The 27766-nt window shown below is 40.1% G+C and overlaps 2 protein-coding genes and 1 long non-coding RNA gene across 12 annotated transcripts; all 3 read right to left on the minus strand.

Moving 5' to 3' along the window:
* Positions 1 to 596: 596 nt before the first annotated feature.
* Positions 597 to 15268, minus strand: LOC107795894 (uncharacterized). 10 transcript variants are annotated; one of them, XR_012698141.1, is made up of 7 exons: positions 14808 to 15268; positions 14639 to 14732; positions 14398 to 14484; positions 12668 to 12789; positions 11940 to 12572; positions 8541 to 8810; positions 597 to 8409 (listed from the first exon to the last, which is right to left on the minus strand). It is a non-coding gene; the product is annotated as an uncharacterized LOC107795894 (long non-coding RNA). The 10 variants fall into 10 exon arrangements; XR_012698144.1 differs by having other exon boundaries at positions 597 to 848; positions 8750 to 8810; positions 14808 to 15267; XR_012698149.1 differs by having other exon boundaries at positions 597 to 848; positions 8750 to 8810; positions 12442 to 12572; positions 14808 to 15266.
* Positions 15269 to 16056: 788 nt separating this feature from the next.
* LOC107795896 (F-box/LRR-repeat protein At3g03360-like) lies at positions 16057 to 19050 on the minus strand. The gene is made up of 2 exons (XM_016618602.2): positions 16333 to 19050; positions 16057 to 16249 (listed from the first exon to the last, which is right to left on the minus strand). Exon 1 carries the CDS (start codon positions 17942 to 17944, stop codon positions 16628 to 16630), a length of 1317 nt encoding a protein of 438 aa, XP_016474088.1. The 5' UTR covers positions 17945 to 19050; the 3' UTR covers positions 16057 to 16249; positions 16333 to 16627.
* A 151-nt stretch (positions 19051 to 19201) lies between these two features.
* On the minus strand, positions 19202 to 21947 carry LOC107795895 (small ribosomal subunit protein uS13z/uS13y/uS13x). The gene is made up of 4 exons (XM_016618601.2): positions 21804 to 21947; positions 21527 to 21687; positions 19660 to 19848; positions 19202 to 19552 (listed from the first exon to the last, which is right to left on the minus strand). The coding sequence occupies exons 1-4, from the start codon at positions 21918 to 21920 to the stop codon at positions 19447 to 19449; spliced, it is 573 nt and encodes a 190-aa protein (XP_016474087.1). The 5' UTR covers positions 21921 to 21947; the 3' UTR covers positions 19202 to 19446.
* Positions 21948 to 27766: the final 5819 nt, after the last annotated feature.

Raw genomic sequence — 27766 nt, forward strand, 5'->3', positions numbered from 1 at the left:
TTCTAGTTTCCAGTTACGCTACTCCTCTTTTGGTGGGCTTTGACCCACCTAGTTTTTATTATTTAATTACTTGTTTATTTATCTTATTTTCCTCTTTTGTCTTTTTCAATTAAGTTCTAGCTAAAGGATAATTATACTCTTATTTTACATACCGGGTATTACAGTGTCATAGGGATTTGGTCCTAAGTTCCGAGGTAATATATGTAATTTGCCGCTTAAGATATAAGGGTTAAGCCTAACCCAAACTAGCATCCATGCTATACTACTAAATATTCATCGGTATTCCCATCAGTTATATTTTTGCTTTATCATCAGCATTCCTTTGTATTTTTGCATTGTCAATTAGTTAATCATCTACATTCAATTCAACTTCCTTTTTAGTTCAACCTGATTAGTTTTCTTTATTTGTTAAATAAGTTTGATCACTTATCATAAAATAAAAATATTAGTCATTCTTTGTCACGACCCGAAATTTCCCACCGACGGGACCGTGATAACGCCTAACATTTCACTTGCCGCGCAAGCCAACGTTAGAGAATCACTAAACCAATTCTTTATTTTCATTCAGTAAATAACAATATTTAACTAAAATGAAATATAATAAGTGCGGAATATCATAAAACTGTATTAATTACGACCACCCGGATGTGGAATCACAATTCACGAGCATTCTAAAATTTACTACAAGTAATAGTGTGAAAGAAATAAACTGTCTAAATGAAAGAAAACAGTAGGACATAAAAAGATAAACGGGGACTTCAAGGTCTGTGAACGCCGACAGATCTACCTTGAGTCTCCGGACAGCGGACCAATAGCAAATCTCGATCAACCTGAGCCGGTATAAAAATCTGCACAGAAAGTGCAGAGTGCAGCATCAGTACAACCGACCTCATGTACTGGTAAGTGTCGAGCTTAACCTCGACGAAGTAATGACGAGGCTAAGGAAAGGCACCTACAATCAACCTGTACAATTTAACAGCGTATACGCAAATGACAAGAATGAAGAACTAAACAGAAAATGTCGGGAAGGGAGACATACTAAGGAGAATACAGATAAAGAACTACAACAGAATGATCACCGGAGCAATCAATATACCATGAATCAACAGAAATAATGAATACAGTAAAGAAAAATGCATGGCATCAACCTTCGTGCTTTTACTCTCAATCTCACCATAAAATTAATAGAAACGGCACGGCATCACCCTTCGTGCATTAACACTCACAATATAGCACGGCATCACCCTTTGTGCATTAACACTCACAATATGGCATGGCATCACCCTTCGTGCATTAACACTCACAATATGGCACGGCATCACCCTTCGTGCATTAACACTCTCCCTTACCATAATGCAATGCATGAATAACAACAGGGAGATAGAATAACAAGTACAAACCTTACCTCAACATTTGGTTCCATAATATAAATCTCAACTTTGAAATAAAACTCAATTATTACCAGAAAATTCCGTAAACATGATAAGAACGATAATTTGAACAGCACCAGTATAACACGTAGCAATTTGGCATATGAATAAGACAATATAAGAAAAACAGAGAAACATGAAAAACAAGTAAATTGGCGGCGCATAAGTACTCGTCACCTCACATATAGGCCGCTTACATGAATTTCACTTAGCAAATAATCTAAGGTTCCTATTTTCATCAAGTTAGGGTTAGACACAACACTTACCTCGCTCCGAAGGCCACTTAATTCTCAATCACAACTTTTCCTTTGAAATTCACCTCCAAACCACTCGTATCTATTCAAAACTGACTCAATAATATCAAATATTGCTAAAGAAATCAATTATATTTCATAAATTAAATTTTTGAAATTTTTCTTCCAAAAAGTCGAAAAATTGACCCCGGACCCGCTTGGTAAAAACCCAAGGTTCGGACCAAAATTTTTTTACCCATTCACCCCCAAGCCCAATATGTAATTAGTTTTGGAATCCGACCTCAAATTGAGGTCTAAATCCCCAAATTCCCGAAATCCCTATTTTCTACCCTAACCCCTAATTCTACCATTAAACTCTAAATTTTAGGTTGAAAATTTAAGAAATGTAATGGATAACAGAAATAAAATAGTTTAGAATCACTTAACAACAATTTGAGAAAGGAATGACTCTTGAAAAATCTCCCCTCACCGTTTGATTATTGAGAAAAATGAGTTTTTTGGCAAAAATCCCGTTTTGGATTCTGTTAAGTGCTGGCAACAATGTTCATCGCGTTCGCGAGAGCACTGTCGCGTTCGCGAAGTGTATCTTCTGCCAAACCTTCGCATTCGCGAGGTAGTGCTCACATTCGTGTAGGCTACCCATCCCTAGTCTTCGCATTCGCGAGACATTGCTCGCGTTCGCGATGAAGAAAAAGGCTGACTCCTCCTCCCCAGTGCCTAACGCTACGCGTTCGCGATGGGCTTGTCGCATTCACGAAGGGTAACGCCCCCATCGCTTCGCGTTCGCGACTAAGCCTTCACGTTCGCGAAGAAGAAATCCTCAGCTGCCCAGTTTACTCTTCGCGTTCGCGAGAGTGCCTTCGCGAACGCGAAGAAGGACATGCCAGAACACACATTCTGCAGAAAAACCAGATTTTCAAAGTCCAAAACATCCCGTGGCCTATCCGAAACTCACCCGAGCCCTCAAAGCTCCAAAACAAAAATGCACACAAGTCTAAAAACATCATACGGACCTTCTCGCGCGATCAAATCGCCAAAATAACACCTAGAATTCTAAATTTTGCACCAATTCAAATGAAATTCTCAAGAACACTTTAAAATTTCTATTTTCTCAACTGGACGTCCGAATCACGTCAAATCAACTCCGTTTCTCACCAAATTTCACAGACATGTCTTAAATATCATAATGAGCCTCTACCAGGCTCCGGAACCAAAATACGGACCCGATACTAACAATGCCAAATATCAATCAATTCTTAAAAACAAATAATTTCCAAACTTTTAATTTTCATCAAAGATTCATAACTCAAGTTAGGGACCTCCAAATTCGATTCCGGGCATACGCCCAGATCCCATAATTTGATACAGACCTACCGGGACCGTCAAAGCACAGATCCGGGCCCTTTTACCAAAAATGTTGACCGAAGTCAACCAAAATCAACTTTTAAGGCAAAAATTCTAATTTTTATTAGTTTTCAACATAAAAGCTTTTCCGGAAACCTGCCCGGACTGCGCACGCAAATTGAGGAGGGTAAAAATGAGATTTTTAAGGCTTAAGAGTGCAGATTCGAGTTCTAAAAGATAAGATGACCTTTGGGTCATCACAATCTCCACCTCTAAAACAACCATTCGTCCTCAAACGGACATAGAAAAATACATGAGCTGGTGAAAAGGTGGGGATATCTTCTCCGCATATCGGACTCGGACTCCCAAGTAGTTGCCTCAATAGGCTGACCTCTCCACTGCACTCGATAGACGGTCTAGAATGGCCACCGGCTCAATAGCCTCAATAGCCGGTCTAGAATGGCCACCGGCTCCTCCTCGTAAGTCAAATATTTGTCCAACTGGACAGAGCTAAAATCTAACACATGGGATGGGTCACCATGATATTTTCGGAGCATAGACACATGAAATACCGGATGAACTGAGGATAACCCTGGAGGCAACGCAAGTCTATAAGCTACCTCCCCCACTCTCTCGAGGATCTCAAATGGCCCGGTATACCTAGGGCTCAACTTTCCGTTCTTCCCAAATCTCATAACGCCCTTCTTCGGCGATACCTAAAGCAATATTCTTTCTCCAACCATGAATGCAATATCACGAACTTTACGGTCAGCATAACTCTTTTGCCTGGACTGAGCTGTACGAAGTCGATCCTATATAATCTTGACCTTGTCCAAGGCCTCCTGAACTAAATTTGTACCCAATAACCGAGCCTCCCCCGGCTCGAACCACCCAACTGGCGACCTACACCGTCTACCATATAATGCCTCATAGGGAGCCATCTAAATGCTCAACTGGTAGCTGTTATTGTAGGCAAACTCCGCTAACGGCAAAAACTGATCCCAAGAACCTCCAAAGTCAATAACACAGGCGCGGAGCATATCCTCCAAGATCTGAATAGTATGCTCGAACTGCCCGTCCGTCTGAGGATAAAATGTTGTGCCCAACTCAATCCGCGTACCCAACTCACGTTTGAACTGCCCTCCAAAAGTGGGAGGTAAACTGCGTACCTCGATCAGAAATGATAGACACGGTCACACCGTGAAGACGGACGATCTCACGAATATAAATCTCTGCCAACCGCTCCGAGGAATAGGTAACTGCCACAGGAATGAAATGCGCTGACTTAGTCAGCCTGTCCACAATGACCCAAACTACATCGAACTTCCTCTGAGTCCGTGGGAGTCCAACAACAAAGTCCATAGTGATACGCTCCCACTTCCACTCAGGAATATCTAACCTCTGAAGTAAACCACCAGGTCTCTGATGCTCACACTTTACCTGCTGGCAATTTAGGCACCGAGCTACATAGGCAACTATGTCCTTCTTCATTGGCCTCCACCAATAATGCTACCTCAAGTCCTGATACATCTTGGCGGCGCCCGGATGAATAGAATATCGGGAACTGTGGGACTCCTCAAGGATCAACTCACGAAGTCCATTCACATTAGGCACACAGATACGACCCTGCATCCTCAAAATCCGTCATCTCCAACAGTAACCAGCTTGGCACCACCCTGCCGCACTGTGTCTCTAAGGATAAGTAAATGTGGATCGTCATCCTGCCGATCTCTGATGCGCTCAAACAAGGAAGACCGAGCGACTGTACAAGCTAAAACACGGCTGGGCTCAAAAATATCTAACCTCATGAACAGGTTGGCCAAGGCCTGAACAACCAATGCAAGCGGTCTCTCACCAACTGGAATATATGCAAGTCTACCCATACTGACTGACTTTCTACTCAAAGCATCGGCCACCACATTAGCCTTCCCGGGATGATACAATATGGTGATATCATAGTCTTTCAATAGCTCCAGCCACCTCCTCTGCCTCAAATTGAGTTCCTTCTACTTGAACAAATACTGCAAGCTCCGATGATCAGTGAATACCTCACAAGGCACGCCGTAAAGATAGTGCCTCAAATCTTCAGCGCGTGAACAATGGCTACCAGCTCTAGATCATGAACAGGGTAATTCTTCTCGTGAACCTTCAGCTTCCGTGAAGCATATGCAATAACCTTGACACCCTGCATCAATACCGCACCCAGACCAATACGAGATGCGTCACAATATACTGTATAAGATCCTGGACCTGTGGGTAACACCAATACCGGTGTCGTAGTCAAAGCTGTCTTGAGCTTCTGAAAGCTCGCTTCACACTCGTCTGACCACCTGAACGGGGCACCCTTCTGGGCTAATCTGGTCAACGGGGCTGCTATGGATGAAAACCCCTCCACAAATCGACGGTAATAGCCCGCCAAACCCAGGAAACTACGAATCTCTGTAGCTGATGTGGGTCTAGGCCAATTCTGGACTGCCTCAATCTTCTTAGGATCTACCTGAATACCCTCTGCTGATACAACGTGACCCAAGAAAGCAACTGAACTCAACCAAAACTCGCATTTTGAGAACTTAGCATATAATTGGCTGTCTTTCAGAGTCTGAAGAACGATCCGAAGGTGCTGCTCATGCTCCTCTCGACTGTGGGAGTAGATCAAGATATCATCAATAAACACAATCACAAAGGAATCCAGGTAGGGTTTGAACACCCGGTTCATCAAAATCATGAATGTTGCTGGGGCATTTGTCAGCCCAAATGACATCACTAGAAACTCATAATGCCCATACCGAGTCCGAAAAGTTGTCTTAGGAACATCGGATGCCCTAATCCTCAACTGATGGTAGCCAGATCTCAAATCAATCTTTGAAAATACCTTGGAACCCTGAAGCTGATCAAATAAATCATCAATCCTCGGTAATAGATATTTGTTCTTGATAGTGACTATGTTCAACTGCCGATAATCTATACACATCCTCATCAATCCATCTTTCTTCTTCACAAACAACACAGGTGCACCCCAGGGCGAAACACTAGGTCTAATGAAGCCATTATCCAACAAATCTTGCAACTGCTCCTTCAATTATTTCAACTCTGGCGGGGTCATGCGATATGGAGGAATGGAAATAGGCTGAGTGCCCGGAGCCAAATCAATGCAGAAATCAATATCCCTGTCGGGTGGCATCCCCGGCAGGTCTGCAGGAAATACCTCTAAAAACTCACAAACAACCGGCACAGAATCTATGGAAGGAACCTCTGCACTAAAATCGCAGACATAAGCCAAATAAGCTAGACACCCCTTCTCGACCATATGCCGAGCCTTCACATAAGAGATAACCATATTGGCAGAATGGCCAAGATTCCCCCTCCACTCTAATTGAGGAAACCCCTGCAAGGCTAAGGTCACCGTCTTGGCGTGACAATCTAATATAGCATGATAAGGTGACAGCCAATCCTACCCAGTATGACATCAAAATCAACCATGTCGAGAAACAGAAGATCTATACGAGTCTCAAGACTCCCAATGGTGACCACACACGAACGATAAATACGATCTACAACAATAGCATCTCCCACTGGTATGGACACATACACAGGAGCACTCAAAGAATCACGGGGCACAACAAAATAGGAAGCAAAATAGGATGACACATAGGAGTAAGTAGATCCCGGATCAAATAGAACTGAAGCATCTCTACTGCAAACTGAAACAGTACATGTGATAACAGCGTCAGATGACTCGGCCTCGGGCCTGGCTGGGAAAGTATAACACCGAGGCTGGGGCCCACCACCCTGAACTACATCCCTGGGATGGCCTCTAGCTAGCTAGTCTCCGCCTCTAACGGCCTAACCTCCACCTCTAACTGTCTGGGCCCTACCTCTAGTTGCCTGACCCCTGCCTCTAGCTGGCTGAGCAGGTGGTGCAGCAACTGGTGCCAGAACCATGACACGAGAACTCTGATGTTGTGAGTTGCCCGTTGCCCGAGGGCAAAATCTAGCAATGTGCCTCGGATCACCACAAGTATAACATAACCTCGACTGTTGTGACTGTTGACCTTGAAACTGACCATGTCGACCTGAATAACCACCCTGATAACTTTGGAGTGGAGGTGCACTAATAGGAGTTGGTGGTGCACTGTAGGCTAGCTGGTCGGAATAATGCATCTAAGGGCCACGACCACCTGAGGCACCGTGGGATGCCTGGAGCGCTGAATGAAATGGCTTGGGAGGATGGCCTCTACCAAAAGTACTCCTGCCTCTAGATGAGGCACTGCTGAACTCACCTGAATGACGAGGCCTCTTGTCAGACCCCTGACCTCCCTGAGTAAGAACCATCTCGACTCGTCTAGCGACATTAGCAGCTGCCTGAAAAGAAATCTCACTCCCAATCTCCTTAGCCATTTGCAATCTGATAGGCTGACCAAGTCCATCAATAAACCTCCCCCCCCCCCCCCCCCCCCCCCCCCTCTCTCTCTCTCTCTCTCTCTCTCTCTCTCTCTCTCTCTCTCTCTCTCGGTGAGAAGCAGAAGAATAGCATGACGAGCCAAATCCACAAAACGGGTCTCATTCTGAGTAACTGTCATACCGCCCTGCTGGAGATGCTCAAACTGACGGCGATGCTCTTCTCTCAATGTGATAGGCAGAAACTTCTCTATGAAGAGCTGAGAGAACTGGTCCCAAGTAAGAGCAGGCGACCCAACTGGCCTGGTCAACAAGTAATCTCTCCACCATTTCTTGGCGGAACCAGTCATCTGAAATGCAGTAAAATCGATCCCATTGGTCTCCACTATACCCATGTTCCGTAAAACCTCGTGACAACTGTCAAGATACTCCTGGAGGTCCTCTGAAGGACCACCACTAAAGTGAATAGGAAAGAGCTTGGTAAACCTGTCCAATCTCCATAAAGCCTCAGAAGACATAGCTGGCCCATCTCTGACTTATGCCGCAATAACCGACTGAACTAACCCGATTGGCTGAGCTGCTGGAGCCTGATACTAGGGAGCTATCTGCTCCGGAGCATAAGTGGTAGGAGTCTAGGCTCCTCCTCCAGACTGAGAGACTGCTGGTGCCATGGGAAATGCGCTAGCTTGGGCCACACTTTCCATAATGCCCACCAAACGGACCAAAGCATCCTAAAGTACTGGGGTAGCAATGAACCCCTCCGGAACCTGAGCTGGTCCGACAGGAACAGTCTGGGCTGGAACCTCCTCGTCAATCTCTATCTGAGGCTCCACTGCTGGGGCTGCTGCTCGGGCCCTAGGTTGAGCCCTGCCCCTGCCTCGGCCTCTGGAACGGCCTCGGCCTCGACCTCTGCCCCGCATAGGAGCTATCACTGGAGGTTCTGACTGCTGCTCCGCTGAGGAAGCGGTACGTGTTCTCACCATCTGCGAGAGAATAAGAGTAGAAGAGTTCAATCAGTATTGAGAAAGCAAAATCGCACGACAAGGAAGAATAGAAGTGAAACTTGTTCCTAAACTTCATAGCCTCTCGAAGATAAGCACAGACGTATCCGTACCGATCCTCCAGACTCTGCTAAGCTTGCTCGTGAATCGTGAGACCTATGTAACCTAGTACTTTGATACCAACTGTCACAAACCGAAATTTTTCACTGACGGGACCGTGATGGCACCTAACATTCCACTCGCCAGGCAAGCCAACGTTAGAGAATTATTAAACCAATAGCAGAACGGGGACTTCAAGGTCTGTGAACGCCAACAGATCTACCTTGAGTCTCCGGACAGCGGATCAATAGCAAATCTCGATCAACCTGAGCCGGTATCAAAATCTGCACAGAAAGTGTAGAGTGCAGCATCAGTACAACCAACCCCATGTACTGGTAAGTGTCGAGCCTAACCTCGATGAAGTAGTGACGAGGCTAAGGCAAGGCACCTACAATCAACCTGTACAATTTAACAGTGTATACGCAAATGACAAGAATGAAGAACTAAACAGGAAATGTCGGGAGGGAAGACATACTAAGGGGAATACAGATAAAGAACTACAACAGAATGATCACCGGAGTAGTCAATATACCATGAATCAACAGAAATAATGAATACAGTAAAGAAAAATGCACGGCATCACCCTTCGTGCTTTTACTCTCAATCTCACCATAAAATTAATAGAAACGGCACGGCATCACCCTTCGTGCTTTTACTCTCATATCATGGCACGGCATCACCCTTCGTGCATTAACACTCACAATATAGCACGGCATCACCCTTTGTGCATTAACACTCACAATATGGCACGGCATCACCCTTCGTGCATTAACACTCTCCCTTACCATAATGCAATGCATGAATAACAACAGAGAGATAAAATAACAAGTACAAACCTTACTTCAACATTTGGTTTCATAATATCAATCTCAACTTTGAAATAAAAACTAAATTATCACCATAAAATTCCGTAAACATGATAAGAACGATAATTTGAACAACACCAGTATAACACATAGCAATTTGGCATAGGAATAAGACAATATAAGAAAAATAGAGAAATATGGAAAACAAGTAAATTGGCGGCGCATAACTACTCGTCACCTCACATATACGCCGCTCACATGAATTTCACTTGGCAAATAATCTAAGGTTCCTAATTCCCTCAAGTCAGGATTAGACACAACACTTAACTCGCTCCGAAGGCCACTTAATTCTCAATCACAGCTTTTCCTTGGGAATTCACCTCCAAACCACTCGTATCTATTCAAAAATGACTCAATAATATCAAATATTGCTAACGGAATCAATTATATTTCATAAATTAAATTTTTCAATTTTTCCTCCAAAAAGTCGAAAAATTGACCTCGGGCCCGCTTGGTCAAAACCCGAGGTTCGGACCAAAATCTTTTTACCCATTCACCCCCGAGCCCGAATATGTAATTAGTTTTGGAATCCAACCTCAAATTGAGGTCTAAATCCCCAAATTCCCGAAATCTCTATTTTCTACCCTAACCCTTAATTCTTCCATGAAAACTCTAGATTTTAGGTTGAAAATTCAAGTAATGTAATGGGTAACTCAAAGAAAATGGTTTAGAATCACTTACCAATAATTTGGGGAAGGAATGACTCTTGAAAAATCGCCCCTCACCGTTTGGTTATTGAAAAAAATGAGTTTTTTGGCAAAAATCCCGTTTTGGATTCTGTTAAGTGATGGGCGACAGTGTTCATCGCGTTCGCAAGAGCACTGTCGCGTTCGCGAAGTGTATGGCCTGCCAAGCCTTCGCGTTCGCGAGGTAGTGCTCGCATTCGCGTAGGCTACCCTTCCCTGGTCTTCGCGTTCACGAGACATTGCTCGCGTTCGCGATGAAGAAAAGGCTAACTCCCCCTCCCCAATGCCTAATGCTACGCGTTCGCGATGGGCTTGTCGCGTTCGCGAAAGGTAACTCCCCCATCGCTTCGCAACGCGAAGGGTAACTCCCCCATCGCTTCGCGTTCGCGAAGAAGAAATCCTCAGCTACCCAGTTTACTCTTTGCATTCGCGAGAGTGCCTTCGCGAACGCGAAGAAGGACATGCCAGAACACAGATTCTACAGAAAAACCAGATTTCCAAAGTCCAAAACATCCCGTGGCCTATCCGAAACTCACCCAAGCCGTCGGGGCTCCAAACCAAACATGCACACAAGTCTAAAAACATCATACGGACCTGCTCGCGCGATCAAATCAAAAAAATAACACCTAGAACTCTAAATTTAGTACCAATTCAAATGAAATTCTCAAGAACACTTTAAAATTTCTATTTTCTCAACTGGATGTCCGAGTCACGTCAAATCAACTCCGTTTCTCACCAAATTTCACAGACATGTCTTAAATATCATAATGAACCTGTACCGGGCTCTGGAACCAAAATACGGATCCAATACTAACAATGCCAAATATCAATCAATTCTTAAAAACAAATAATTTTCAAACTTTTAATTTTCATCAAAGATTCATAACTCAAGCTAGGGACCTCCAAATTCGATTTCGGTCATACGCCCATGTCCCATAATTCGATACGGACCTACCGGGACCGTCAAAGCACGGATCCGGGCCCGTTTACCAAAAATGTTGACCGAAGTCAACCAAAATCAACTTTTAAGGCAAAAATTCTTACTTTCATTAGTTATCAACATAAAAACTTTTTCGGAAACCTGCCCGGACTGCGCACGCAAATCGAGGAGGATAAAAATGAGATTTTTAAGGCTTAAGAGCGCAGATTCGAGTTCTAAAATATAAGATAACCTTTTGGGTCATCATATTATTACATTACTAGTTGGCTTACATCTTCATATCTCCCAATTCTACTTGAATCATTTCTCAATCTCAACGTTAGCTAATAATAATACTACTACATGCTATTTGACAGATTTTCTCTAACTACTAATCTTTTCATGATTTATGATTATATTCTAGGCACTTCTCTATATAATTTTAAACAAATAGTGTCTAACCCTTCACTCAAGTAGGAAGAAGAGTCAAATTTGCTCCTGCACCATGCAAAATTGACCTAAAACAGGTGTAGCGTGCTATGATAACCTAAATAATCAAAAAAATACCTTTTCAAAAATCAGATCATGATTGATCCCGAGGAATATAGAAGATGTTGGCCTCATAATCCATACACTATTCGCTATCAACTAACCCTCCCGCAAGATTATCAAGTTTCACATGTGAGTTACTATGAAGGATGAACTCACTACTTCCAAACAATAATGAGCGTATTCATAAGATGCCAAAATTGTTCAATATGTATGAGATATACATACAAAAGACCCAAAACAAATTATAATAATAGAGAAAAATATATAAATGTTACGAGATCAAAATGTGATCTTATGTAGGAATGATTCAAGTAACAGAACCTATGGACAATAATAAGTCACTAGAACATAGAGAAGGAAAAGTTTATAGGATTTATCAATAGAGCTTACCTCTACGAAAGTGCATAGATGGGACGACTCGGCCGGTCGTATTGAGTATTACAGCCATGTTCTCCCATTTACTGCTCAATTTGTGCTTTACAGTTATTAGACTTAGCTGTGAAGCTCGTCAATACTTTCAGTTCTTTATTTAGTATTGTTACTTGCTGAGTTAGTTGTACTCATACTATACCCTGCACCTCGTATGGAGATCCAGGTACTTTCGAACACAGTGGTTGCTAGTTTCTCGGAGTTTTATCTGTTGGAAATTATCGAGATAGTTACTTGACATTTGAAGACCTTAACTCTCTTTCCTTTCAATTTTTGTACTGTTCTATATTTTTAAGCAACGTTTTTAGCAGTCAGACTTTGTTATCATTTAGATGCTCATGTACTCAGTGACACCGGATTTTGGGAGTATTTATGTCGGTATTTGTGAAATTTTTATATTGAATTTAAATATTATATTTTCAAACTTAAAAGAAATTTTGGTTTATTAAGGTTGTCAGCTTGCCTGGTATTAAGATAGGCGTCATCACGACAGGCGTAATTTTGGGTCGTGACATTGAAGGATCGGATCCTTGAACCTTGAGTCATCTTGTATCCCTTGGGGAGTTAAAACTGCTAGAAATCTGAAGATTGCCACTATTTAACAACAAAACAAATGCAACTGATTAGGTTCAAAGATCAGCTCAAAGTAGACAAAATCATCTATATTCATTTTTTTGTAGATTAATTACTTCAAGAAGATGAAAGTTATGCACCCGTTTCTCCTTTAATAGATGCATCAAATTTCCATCCAGATCTCGTACCCAACTATTTCAACTCTGTCAACTGAATACTCAAGTAGTTCATTTGAACGCTGCATACACATGAAATACATAAGCTGCTAACATTAACAACTGGAGTTATAATAATACTAAAAGTAGTTTAAAGAAAATTCTACATCAAAAGTTTTAAGGTTCTGCCAATCTAAACTTGTATGAGACTTAAAAAATAATGACAATCCCTGCTTTATCTTATTTTACTATATTTAGGATGATGAAAAACTGAACTATAAGTAACAAACAAAGATTGATGGTGTTATTATTTATCATCAATATTTCATTGAAGTATGAGCAATTTTCATCTTCTTTTGATTCAGATAAAGTTAAAACACTACAGTATATATGAATCACAAATAAATCATTTTACTGTAGCAATAAACAAAACCTTAGCCATTTTTGACCTTTTTTTACCCTTTTTCTTTTCATCCATTGTAGAGGGATCAATAAGTTATCCCATCTATCTATACATTTATCTAGACTCTTGATAATTTTACTCCTAGATCATTAACAAGATTCACTGACCAGGTAAAGAAATCCTCATAAATGAGTATGTACTTAAAAATTGAATGTGATAGACTAGCAACATGGTTGAAATTCTTCTATACATAGTGGTAAAACAACAATGAAACAGAAAAAAAGTCCATGGATAAACTAACCAGTTTAAATTGGCATTTTTTCTAAACAATAAGAAAGCAGGTACAAAAAGGAGTCCTAAATATACATTATAATCAATAATCAGAAAAGTTCTAGAAACTAAACTGTAATTGCCTGATTAATATGGAACATAGCAAGTCTTGAAGGAAAGAAGAAACATTAACCACCAAGCATTTCATAACGAAAAAGCTTAGAAAGATCCAATCTTGAAGTGTCATGTTGTAAAAATGGCTAACCAGCTTGTTCTCCCATTGAAAAGAAAAAGAACGCAGAAGACTAAAACTAAGATCAACTCTTTGCATTTCCTTTGTGTTTAATAAAGGGAGTAAAGTCTATGTTATAATGCCACCTTTAAATGCAAGAGTACATGAATAATCAAATTTCTTCAAGAGAAATATTCTTCTTACTTCATTGATTGAGTACGTGAATAATGAGCCTTTTGTGAATAATTAACTTTGAACAAATTCAATATTATAACTTGATAAAATACACAATAAAGCTTCTAATGAAGGTCGCAAATTGGTTTAAACAATTATACTGGAACATGCTTATTATTATATTCTAACCCATCGGATTCTTTAAACCGAGTTAGACAAGCATAGGACCTAATCAAATTGTCAAATATTTTAGCATATATACTCCCCAAAACACAGAAAAGGAACACTGTAATAACAATTCAAAGCATGCTTTTAACATATCCATAAAATATCATAGTCATTTCAAGCCCAAAATTCATTTGAATCATGCACACCATTGTCTTTAACCAAAGCTAAATACACCTTAATACCAGGAAATTAAGAAGCAAGAGCTATAAAGAATTTATATCAAAAGAACAGATCAGGCGGTAAGAAGTTGCTAATCTTAATTTTTCTCGGCCTCTATCCCTTGCAACTGATAAATAGTTATTTGATAACAACCCATTGAAATGGCTAGTTTTTTAATATTGAACAACAACACACTGGAAGTGAACATTAACAGTTACACTTTACCTCAATAGGCGAGTAAAGAAGCACACATATCAGATGAATAATCCTCAATCTACAATTACTTCCACCACCTAGAGAACAGGCACAAAACTGCAGACGTCGTCAACATTCAAATACGCATAAAAATAATATGTACTCATCATCTAACAAAATTGTCATATTCGCGGGTTTCTAAAGTGAAAAATACAAGATAAAAAATAAGATCTTGTATGTGTTAGTCGTATGAAAGAAAAAGAGTATTCACCTTTCAAGAATAATAACCTCCATCACGAAATAACAGAGCTTAACTTCAAACTTAGCAGTAGTCTTACCCAAGTTTTTGGAAGCGGCTGTAAGCCCTAAACAATGAAATCCCTAATTATTTCAACCCACTCTAAAGAGCAAATATCGTATGAAAGAAAAAGAGCATTCACCTTTCAAGAATAATAAACTTCCATCACAAAATAATAGAGCTTAATTTCAAAATTAGCAGTCATCTTATCCATATTTTGAGAAACGATATTAAACCCTAAACAATAAGATTCCATTTGAATCGGATGGCACACAATCGAGACAAAGTTTAGCACCTCCATAAGTGATTTACACAGAACCCAACATAATTATCTCAACTCACTCTAATTTACTTCAATCAATCTGCTAAAAGATACGAGAAGAGCCCTCAACTTTTGTGATAGAATTTTAAGGAAGAAAAAACGGAGATTTTCTTGTAAATATCAGAGACAGGTTTTAGCGAATATTTTAGGGCATAGTTTTTCACTAAAAGTTTTAGGGGGAAATTATAGCGGGAATTTGTAGAAAATATTTTACGGCGCGCTTATAAAGAGTTGCTTCTACAAATATTAACAATCACGCTCGCAAAGCATTGCATTACATATGAATAAGCGTTGCTATTTATGTTATGATTTGGTAATACTTAAAAAACGTAGTCTATACTATCAAAATAAACGCTTTATAAGTATTGACTAACAGTCGTAGCCAAAAGCTCTTAGCAAAGACCACCCCTTAGAAAGCGTTGTCACATACATATTTGGCCACTCTTTTTAGGCATTGTCTAAAATTGATGTGGTCTTAGACTAAATTTGTTGTAGTGTGTCATTTAGAGAGTGCATAGAAACGGCCTTTGTTGAGACTTAATAGTTTGCTTGAGTAATTTTTCAGTCAAAGTTGTATAAAAGGAAATTTGAAGTTAAGTTGAAGAAAAGAGTTTGTAAAATTAAACCTTGATTTTTATGATTCTTATCTCATTGCATTGACCACTAATTCACAATCTTACCGCGGTTTACGCAACGATCCATTGGCCATGTGACCCGACGCGGGCCTACCCTTAGGGTAAGGGGGTCACCGGCCTGCGATAATTTAAAAAAAATATATGTATATATCTTAAATACCATGTATATATTTTTGTTGGCATGCTAAGACTCAAAGCTTAACTAGCTATATTGGCCGATTTTTAGGGGGCACGACATAACTTTTAGTGCCTGGGCTTAATTCCCACTCTGACATTTGCTCAAATTTTATTCCATAGTGGTGACACCGCTACTTTCAAATTTTGGATTCGCCTCTAATTGATACCATTTGATAAGATGGCGAAGATAACAAACCTAATCAATTTTAGACCGTATCACCAGCATAACGTTCTAGATCCATTGGAGAAAAATGAAATAAGCTTAAATTAACATAAACCACGAGCCTCAATGCAAGTCTAGAACGAGAGGAAAGCTTAAATAAAACCACGTTATATTTTCTTTTTATTTTTTTCGTCGGGGGGGAGGGGGGGGGACAAAAATTGTTATAAAATCTAATCACAAACTATATTGTTCACTCCAATTGATGAGCCCTCCATCTAGGAATGCATCTGCACAAAATAACATATAGTAATTGTTAGGAATAGGAAAAGGGATGGCATGTATTCATACATTTTACATAACAAATAGCTACCTTGAAATAGACAATTCTTTGTTTTTCTCTTTTCCTTTAAGCCTGCTTGAAGCGAACTGTATGGATCTCTTCAATAATACCAGGGTTAGCTGCCAACATTTTCCTATCAAGAGTGACCCAACCATCTTCTATCTTTCTCTTGTATTCTATCTGAGCATTAATGAGATAATCTTTCCAAGTACATTTGCTAAGTCTCCACTGGTACTTCTTCAACAATTGTTGACGTAGAAACTTTTTAAATTCTTCGTCACATTGTACTGTTAAACTCTTGGGCCAACAAGTCAAGAAGATGGCATCAAAGTAAGTGGAATATGACAGTTAAATTTCTAGAAATAGATGTCAAGTTCTCAACTTGAGGTGTGGGATGATGATCGCTTATTCCACTTGCTCTCAAGCTTTTAGAGCTAAAGCTACTGAAAAGTATATTAGACGTTGTCAAGTCTACCCTATAATCATTCAACTCAACTAGAGATCTCCTCAAGTTAATGAAGCTCTCAGCATCCCATAGATAGTGATAATCTATGAAAATCCTGCATTGGCTTGAAACACATTCAAAAGATAGAGATGGCAGTCTATATTGACCTGAGATAGCTAAGGAGAGTAAGTTGGGCACATCAAAAATGGCTTGCAATAAGCATTCACAATTGCTTATGCTACAAACCTCAAGGGTTGAACTTGAGATTTTCATTATTTTCAAGTACTTACAGTAGCTTAAGCTCAATTCCTTAGTGAAGGGTAATTTTTGTATAAGTTGGAAGAGAATCGTATCATCCATTGTAGCCTTCACAAATTCTACCCTTCTGAGATTCTGGCAAGTATCAATATTGAACGAACGCAAGAATATGTCAACACCAGATGAATAATAAGCTGGCTCCAACTTATCTTTGTTCACACATTCGAAAGACAACAATTTTGGTGCATCAACAATATGAACTTCCTCAATTGGGCAGCATAATATATTAAGAGACAAAAGGTTAGGAAGATGTGAAGCAAGAATGCCACTAAACCCAAAACAGTAGTGCAACGATATCATCATGATCTGAGGGCTGCAACATGAAATTAGGCTATCAAGTGTTGATTCAGAAAGAGTAACATAATGCAAGCTTAGACTTTTTAGGTTACGACACTTAATTTTGCTATCTTCAAATAGTATTGGTTTTAGTTTCAGTACTTTGCAATGATTTAGCTCCAACTCCTGCAATGATTCCATAGCAAATATGGTATAAGCTGGCAAAGTATATCTTTCTGAAACCGATCTTGATCTGCTTTTCGCCAAAAGTGCAACCTGTGAAACCCCTTTCTCTACAACTATATCTAACCATTTATCCACCAGACCATCACAGTCAGTTTGATTAGAGAAAGAGATGCAAAGCTTAAAAGTTGAAATAGGTAGATTTTCATGACGATACCTTTCCAAAGTATTGTCTACAATTCTCAAGAACTTACCTTGAAAGTTTTGAAAGTAAGATTCATCAAAACTAAGATGGGGGTTCGTCGAACATGCTTTAAGCCATGGCTTTGACAACACGCTGGTTCGGGCCGCAGTTTTTGTGGAGAGACGAGAGAGTATTTGGTGGAGGATTTCTATTGGTAACTCTGGAGTTCTATCCATGGCACTGAGGTTTTGTTCATCTATGTCATGTTCAAGGTTCCAGTTAGTATCCAAAGAAGAGAATATCTGAACCAAATGGAGTCTAGTCCATAATTATAGGTTCTCTCTAGTGTCGAATGACGGAGTCTTTTGACGAATTCTATTTACGCCACAATTTAGCGGAACAGATGAGTACAACTCTTAAAAACAACATTTAACGAAATGGAAAACCAAAGACTTAATTAATATTTAAATAACTTTATTTGCTTGAAAAGGAAAGAACTGGTCTAATAAAATGAAAATTACAAAATAGAAAGTGGCCAGTTTCCTTAAGAGATCGAGTACCATTTACTTAATTGAATTGTGGGGAAAGAAATCTTGTGAAAAACTTTTTTTTTGGAAATTTTGGGAACACTTTCTAAAAATTTTACTGTATATACTTTATATATTAAATTTTCTTGACTTTTTCATGTGTTTAATTTTTATATTTTAACTCTATTTATTAAAAATCCTAGCTTGCCACAGCATATGATGACATTTGGAGCAAAGATGATCCAAATGCTGTTGGTCTTCTACATAACTGCATCGTGAAAAAGCAACTAAACTAGCAGTGGTGATCGAAAAATGTGCAGTCAGCCATATTTACCTTGAGAAACACCATTTCGTGTATCACAACGCATAAACTTTTATGTAAATGTCAATGATTCTGACTTGTCGATGCGACATTCAGACAATATTTTTAAGCAACAGAATCCGAAATGTACAACTTTCTATTACTGTTTTAAGTTGTTAGAGTTAAATATTTAATAAAAAATTTGCAAGTAAAAATAAAACCAAAATAAACCATGAACACCACCCTTACCAACTAGATCGGTTCAAAACAATGGAACATGTATAGAATATTTCAAAAATCAAAATAATCAGCTCAGACTGAAAATAGAGTTATTTCCGAAAACTCATGCCAACAGGCCCACAATGTATTCAGAACAAAAAGACAACCCAAACTCGATTTGGACAAGCACTAACAAAAATATTAGTCAAAAACTAATAATAGCAGGATTATTCAAAAACTTATTTCCCAACTTGTCTAAAACAAGTTTCCAAAACAAATCCAAAAGTTAAACAAGCTAAGCTATTTGTGCAAACAGTCGCCGTATTGCCCCAGTTCATCAAACAAATCAATGCGCCCAAAAGGCATGGGTTTAAGGATCAGAATGAGCCATTCCATGTCTCGAGCTACTTCTTACTTGATATTTATTTAGGAAAACGGGATGCATCTCAATAAAAAGTACTCAATTCAATGTATTAATTCAAGCGCAACTGGCATAACTTTGATCCCGCAGTAAACAAAATGCTTGCAACGCCATCAGAGGATTTATAGTAACTACTATAACCCTCGAGATGGCAAGACGAGAAAATTTCAGTGCAAACATTACAAAATACCTAATAAACTTCTTGCAAGTGTTCGAACTCCGCATACTACAGAGAAGCATAAAACATATAGGAACTGGCAAGTAGATAATTTATCTCTTCTTGGAGACACCAACAGTCTTCCCCCTGCGGCCAGTGGTCTTTGTGTGCTGACCACGTACACGAAGGCCCCAGTAGTGACGCAAACCACGGTGATTCCTGTGAGCAAGAGACATAATAAATACAAGACATATAAAACGCAACTCACAGAGCGACTACTTGTATAGCTAAGAAGTTAATAGCAAAAGCATGGCCTGATAAGGCACCTGATCTTCTTCAGCCGTTCCAGATCATCCCTGAGTTTCATGTCAAGTGCATTAGATGTAACTTGAGAAAACTTGCCATCCTTGTAATCCTTCTGCCTGTTCAAAAACCAATCTGGGATTTTGAATTGGCGAGGATTAGCCACAACCACCATCAAGCTGTCAAGCTCTGCAGAAGAGAGTTCTCCGGCCCTACAGGAGATAGAGCAGACAGAAATTCAGATAACCTTGCAACAAGCTATATATGGCTCGAAAAGATCATATGGAACACTAAGCTCTTAACACAACACCTACTGCTACATAATCACTTGGTGGCTTAAATTCTTTCTTGTCAGAACACTATAAACAGAGATGCTTTTAATGATGTAAGCCTGGAAATTTCCGGTACAGAGCAAGGCAATATCATGCACGGTACACCGCCATGAAGATTTCAGTACAGGGAAAAGAAAAAATTTATTTGATAGTAATTTTGGCAATCTGCGGATCCATTCATTGTAAATATAAACTGTTTGTTAGCAAGAAAGATGATAAAAGACTCCACAAAAATCTTCCAAGAAAGAACTAACGCTGTTTTTCCTCTTACTCACCACACAACAATGCATGGAAGATGTTGCTCAGCGAGACGTGTGTGAAAATCCAAGAACCAAGTATACGTTGAGACTTTACATAAAAGCACAATTAAAGTGGGCACCTATTGAGGAGAGATGGCACGAAGAAAAGGATCATACATGTAACGCAAGGAAAAACCAATGAACACAAATACCATTTATGTGAAACAAGAAACTGAAGAAACTATAATTAAGCAAAATAGAACAAGTAAAAACAGCAGACTATACCAGGTAAAATGATGTCAGTCAAGTTTAACGAACCACTTTAAATATTTCATTCAGATGTCATTATGTCATACTTTTATCCAGATTATATGAGTTTTCTTAAGCAAGGAGAGTGAAACCCCCAACCTGCATTACTTCAGATATGCAGTCGGTGGGTCCATTCCCCTGAAAATTGGAGAATATCACTACTTTAAGGATAGCTTTCTCTTCGAAAAGCTTAGCAGCGAGCAGCTTCCTGTAGCCAAGTATTCCTATGCAGAAGTGCACAAGACCCTCCCCAGAACAGTCTCCCTCCTAAACTCCAGCTTGAATATACAAAGACAATCACCCCCCATAGACCAAGCTCAGTCAGTCACAATTGTTTATATTTCCAAAGTATTTTCTTCAATCTATTTTTCATTTCAATTGATACTTAAACAAATAACAGTCTATATTAGCAAAAATAACAAACACCAAAGCTATATACTAACAACCATTGATCCTTCTACAATTTCCTTGTCTCTCCTACTAAGCCACAATCCTAAACTAGCTGGAGTTACCATTATAAATGAATTAAACACTTTTAGCTATATCAATTTTAATTGACTACCTCTTAATTAGCAATTTTAATTTTTTCCTTCAATGTGCTACCACTGCTTCCACGTCTTCCAGCTGAAAAAATTAAAACGCAACAAAGTTTGACAGCAAAAGCTACATCTAAGTAAAAAATATAGTATAATAAACTACAGAACAGCTACGTAATAAAAATGTGCAATAATGAAAACATCTATTCGGATCTAGATATCCTGATTGTTGTTGTGATACTAATATTGCATCCCTTTTTGTCCTTTTATCTTTTTGTTTTTGTTTTTTGAGCCGAGATTCTTTCGGAAACAGCGGCTCTACTACTTCGCGTAGGGGTAAGGTCTATTTACACACTAAACTAAACAGAACCCATTAGTGGTATTTTACTGGGTTGTTGTTGTTTTTTTTTATTCGGATCTAGATAATAATAATAATAACTATGATAAAGAAAAAGGGAAAATGGAAAAAATAACCTCTTGTTCATGTCGATATCGGCTTTTTTGCAAGCAATGTTAGCAAAACGGCGACCGATACCTTTGATAGAGGTCATAGCGAACATGATCTTCTGCTTTCCATCAACGTTCGTGTTTTGCACACGAAGAATGTGCTGAAACTCTTCGTTTGCAACCAGCGACTATTTTTGTTATTATTGAACCACCAAAACAAACAAAATTAAAACAGAATCAGTAAGCAAATAAATCAACAGTGCAATTCACTAGAGAGAGTAGGAATTGTTTTGTTAGATCATACCATGGCTAGGGTTTCACTGCTTTGGGCACAGTGCGGCTGCTTTAGTTTGAAAGAGATGCCAAGCTCCAAAGAAAACCCTAGATACGGAAGAAAAAAAATTGCTTTGATACGATACATATATATTTAAAGGATAAGGGTAATTTTGTAATTAGAAATTCTCCTGTTAATTAGAAACTCTCTTAATTAACACTAAAATGATGTCTAATACTTGGCCAAACTTCTCCCATGCCAAAAGACTTTTTAAAACATATTACATTATTTTTCAAAGTTAGAAATGTTTGACACGCTTTTATAAGAAAAAAAAGGTGATTTTGAGTAGGAGCAAAGCATTTTTGAAGAAACAGAAAAAAATTATTTTTTTCCAAAAATATTTTTGAAAAATACTTTTGAAAAATATACTTAGAAAAACTTTTTAAAAGGTTAGCCAGACAATAATTGTTGCTCATAAGTCTTTTCATACTGTCTCATGTTTGATCACCTCTACCTAAAATTTCTTTGGATTACTACGCCCTCTCCTTGAACTTGCGAGCCATAGTCAACCTCTCACACCTCGCACAAGCATTTGTGCTTCTCATTTTCACGTACCCGAATCATCTCAGTCTAGCTTTCCGCATCTTGTCCACCATACAAGTGTAACGACCCGCCGGTCGTTTTGAGTAGTATAACCTCGTTTTCCCATTTACTGCTCAATTTATGCTTTATAGTTATTTTATGACTTACCGGGTTAGTGGGTTCGGGTCCGGAAGAAATTCAGAGTGAAATGAGACACTTAGTCTTATAATTGAAAATTCAAATTAGAAAAGTGGACCGGATATGGACATATGTGTAAACGACCTCGAATTTGAATTTTGATAATTCCAATAGCTCTGTATGGTGATTTGGGGCTCAGGAGCGTTTCCGAAATATTATTTGGAGGTCCGTGGTGGAATTAAGCGTGAAATGCCAAAAGTTAAATTTTTGGGAAGTTTGACCGGGGGTTGACTTTTTGATAACGGAGTCGAAATCCGATTGTGAAAATTTGAGTACCTCCGTTATGTCATTTATGACTTGTGCGCAAAATTTGAGGTAAATCGGACGTGATTTGGTAGGTTCCGGAGTCGTTTGTATAAATTAGAAATTTTAAAGTTCATTGGAATTGAATTAGGGTGTAATTCATGGTTTTAGCGTTGTTTGAGGTGATTTGAGGGTTCGACTAAGTCCGTATGATGTTTTAGGACTTGTTGGTATATTTGGTTGAGGTCCCGAGGGGCTCGGGTAATTTTGGATGGTTAACGGATCATTTTTTGCCTTAGTGAGATTGCTGATATTTGCTGCTGCATTTTTATGATTTTCTCTTTCGCGTTCGCGAGTGGGCCTTCGCATTCGCGAAGAGTGTTTTCTAAGTGTGAAGTTTTGTTCTTCGCGTCCGCGAAGGGGAGGACGCGAACGCAAAGGTATGGTTTGTATGTGCATCGCGAACGTGTGAGAGGTGTCGCGTTCGCGAAGAGGAGTGAGGCTATTGGGGACCCCCGGGTCCTTATTCTACGCGTTCGCAAGGTGGCGGTCGCATTCGCGAAGGGTAAGATTTGCAAAGCTTCGCATTCGCGAAGGGTTAAATTTGTTGGCAGTCGAGTTGTGCTTCGCGAACGCGAGGGATATGTTGCGTTCGCGAAGAAGAGAGGTCTGGACAGAGAGTTTAAGTTCTGAAAATGGGAATGTTTTGACGGATTTGAGCTCGGGAAGAGACGATTTTCGAGAGTTTTTCAAGGAAAACAACGGAGTAAGTGTTCTTAACTCAATATTGGTTAAATTATCTGAATTCATGGTTGTTTTTATCATTTAATTGGCGAATTAAGTTGGAAAAGTTTGAAAACCCTCTTAGTTTAAATTGAAGATTTGAGGGTCGAGTTGGGTTGGATTTTGATAAAATTAGTATGGTTAGACTCGTGATTAAATGGGCTTTCGGATTTTGTAACTTTTGTCGAGTGCCGAGACATGGGCCCCACAGGCGATGTTTGAGCTAAAATTCTGATTTTTATGGAAAATTAGCATTTTCTTATGAAGTTAATTCCAATAAATTTTATTGACTGAAATGAATTATTTGTGACTAGATTCGAGGTATTCAGAGACCGATTTGCGAGGCAAAGGCATAGCAGAGTAAAGAATTTCACGCTATGAGGTAAGTAACAATTTTAAATCTGGTCATGAGGGTATGAAACCCCGGATTTTGGTATCATGTGATTATTATGGAGGTGACGCACATGCTAGGTGACGGGCGTGTGGGCGTACACCGAAGGGATTGTGACTTGGTCCGTCCGGAAAAACTGTAAAGTTGAATAATTTATTGTTAGTTATATGCTTTCTATGTGTTGATAAAATTTGACTGTAAATCATGTTACAAATCATGCTTAGGCTATATGATAGTACTGTTGGGACCCACAGAGGTTGCGTACTTGTTGAATTGTATGCTAAATGCTATATGTACTCAGTCTCAGTTTTTACTTGCACGTTTTATCTCAGTCTCTGTTATTATTAATATATCATATCATTGTTGTTTGGGCTAATTTCATGATTATTGAGAGCCCGAGAGACTGGAGAGATTTATGATTGAGTGAAGCCGAGCGCCTGATTGTGAGATATTGATACCATAGCACGTGAGTTGGTCGTGCAGATCCTTATATTATACTATAGCACGTGAGTTGGCCGCGTAACACGTGAGTTGGCCGTATGGATCCAAATATTTATATTATGGCACGTGAGTTATTCGTGCAGCACGTGAGTTGTCCGTGAAGATTATAGCGCTTGGGCTGTAGGAGCCCCTTCAGAGTCTGTACACCCCCAGTGAGCGCGAGTACCCATTGAGAGTGAGTGATAAGGGCTGGGAGCTCAGGGAGTGATGAGGGTTGGGAGCCTAGTGAGTGATTGTTGTCCTAGTGGGTTGTACTTGATTTTCATTTGTTGTTGCACTTAGTTGCTATCTGTCATTGTTGTGAAATCTCTGAAAGATTGTTGATATACGGATTACATTAACATGAACTGTATAAAAATTAATTTGACATTAAACTGCCAGATTTGATAGCATGTCTATTCTTTGCTGGAATTACTGGAAATGAACCACAATTGTGTAGCTCGTTACTTTCTTCAGCTCCTTATTTATTATTGTTACTTGTTGAGTTGGTTATACTCTAAACTATACCCTGCACTTCGTGTGCAGATCCAGGTATTTTCGGATATAGCGGGTATTGACCCTTTCGCACAGTTGATTTTCAGGAGATTTTGAGGTAGCTGCCGTGTTCCGCAGACCTTGTCTCTCCTTCTCTATCTCTTTGTTCACTGTATTTGGTCTCAGACTATTATAGACTATATTTTCCAGACTTGTATTCATATTAGATGCTCATTTACTCAGTTACACTTGATTTTGGGGAGTGTTTGTATTGTATTTAAATATTATATTTTAACCCTTAAAGAGAAGTTTCGGTTTATTGAGATTATCGGCTTGCCTAATATCGAGATAGGCGCCATCACGATAGGTTGGGATTTTAGGTCGTGACAAGTTGGTATCAGAGCTTAGATTACATAGGTCTCACGAGTCATGAGCAGGTTTAGTAATGTCTTATGGATCGGTACGGAGATGTCTGTACTTATATTCCAGAGGCTGTAGAACCCTTAGAAAAATTTCACTTTCTTGTATTATGTCGTGCGAATTTGTTGATTCTGGAAACTAAATTTTTGCTATTCTATTTTCTCATATATGGTGAGGACACGTACTACCAGATCGGATAGTCAGCCACCAGTGCCACCAGTTATGGCCGCGAGAGGCCGGGGCATTGGTAGAGGCCGGGTCGGGGTAGAGGTCGAGGTGTAGCTCGTACCACAGTTGGAATAGCACCTGTAGTACCACCAGTTGTTCCAGCTCAAGAGCAGATTTCAGATATAGTTGAGCCGACATGATCAGCTCAGGCACCAGCTGTGCCCATTGAGATTGCATGCATTCAGAAAACTTTGGCCCAGATATTAGCAGCCTGCACTGGTCTTGCTCAGGTGGTTTCGGCTCAGGCCGCACCCGCCACTTCTCAGGCTGGGGGAGGTACTCATACCCCCGTTGCCCATACTCCAGACCAGGTAGTACAGGGACTTCATATACCGGGGGCACTACTAGCCCAACCGGTTGTAGCTGCTCAAGCCCCGGTAGTTCCTGTTATGGCAGATGATGAGCAGAAGAGACTTGAGAGATTTGAGAGGCTTCGACCTCCACCATTTAGCGGTACTGAGTCAGAGTATGCTCAGGATTTTCTGGATAGGTGTCAACGGATGCTTCGAACAGCGGGTATTCTGGAGACCAGTGGGGTCTCATTCACTACTTTTCAGTTTTCTAGGTCTGCACTCAGATGATAGGAGACTTACGAGAGACATAGTCCTGTTGGCGCAGCACCCCTTACTTGGCATCAGTTCTCCATGGTCTTTTGGAGAAGTTCATACCCCAGTCCCGCGGAGAAGAGCTGCGCAGACAGTTTGAGCAGCTTCGCCAAGGTGATATATCTGTGACACGGTACGAGATGAGATTTTCTGAGTTGGCTCGTCATGCAGTCTGGTTGGTCCTTCATTGATAGGGAGAGGATTAGGAGGTTCATTAATGGCCTTGCATATCAGCTGCAGTTACTTATGACTAGGGAGATAATATCTGGTGCTACTTTTGATGAGGTAGTGGACATTGCTCGACAGATAGAGATGGTCCATAGCCAGGAACGTGGAGAGAGAGAGGCTAAGAGGCCTCGTGGTCAGGGTGATTACAGCGGTGTTCCTTTAGGGGGCCAGTTTCACCGTGGTAAGGGTCGTTCTTACAAACACGCTTAGACGGGTCGTCCAGCTCATCGTGGTGCATCAGCTAGCCATGGTTCTTATAGTGCTCACTCAGGCCAGTCTTCATTCAGTGCACTACCAGCGCAGAGTTCTCATCATGCCTCGTCTGCACAGGCTTTTGCAGGTCATTCCTCGGGTTATCAGGAGCAGCAGTTCCATCAGAGGAGGGGTTGTTTCGAGTGCGGAGAATTTGGTCATTTCAAGAAAGAGTGTCCTAGGTTGTTGAGTGGGGTTTCACAGCAGAGTTCTCGACTGACGGCATCAGCACCAACAGTTACACCACCAGCCCTGCCATCTCGGGGTGAGGGCCAGGCAGCTAGGGGTCGCCCAAGAGGGGGAGACCGATCAGGAGGCGGGCAGGCTCGATTCTATGCTTTTCCTGCCAGGCCAGATGTTGTTGCCTCAGATGCAGTGATCACATGTATTATTTTAGTGTGCCACATAGAGGCTTCTATATTATTTGACCCTGGTTCTACTTATTCATATGTATCATCATATTTTGCTCATTATCTAGATATGCCCTGTGAGTCCTTAGTTTTACCTGTTTGTGTATCTACACCAGCGGGCAATATTATTATTGTGGATCGTGTGTATCGTTCGTGTATGGTAACTATTGGGGAACCGGAGACTAGAGTTGATCTCTTATTACTCAGTATGGTTGATTTCGATTGGTTGTCTCCATGTCATGCTATTCTGGATTGTCACGTAAAAATCGTGACATTGACGATGTCGGAGTTGCCAAAGGTTGAATGGAGGGGTTCTCTAGATCTTGTTCCTAACAGGGTAATTTCTAATTTGAAAGCCCAACGTATGGTTGGAAAGGGATGCTTGTCATATTTGGCCTTTGTGAGAGATGTTGATGCATATGCTCCTATTATTGATTCAGTACCGGTCGTGCGAGACTTTTCGAATGTATTTCCTGCAGATCTGTTGGGTATGCCACCCGACATGGATATTGATTTCGATATTGACTTAGTCCAGGGCATTCAGCCCATTTCTATTACTCCGTATCATATTACACCAACTGAGTTAAAAGAATTGAAATAGCAACTTTAGGAACTCCTTGAAAAAGGGGTTTATTAGGCCTAGTATGTCACATTGGGGTGCAACGGTTCTATTTGTGA

The sequence above is a fragment of the Nicotiana tabacum genome, chromosome 13 (assembly GCF_000715075.1).
Source record: "Nicotiana tabacum cultivar K326 chromosome 13, ASM71507v2, whole genome shotgun sequence".
NCBI lineage: Eukaryota > Viridiplantae > Streptophyta > Magnoliopsida > Solanales > Solanaceae > Nicotiana > Nicotiana tabacum.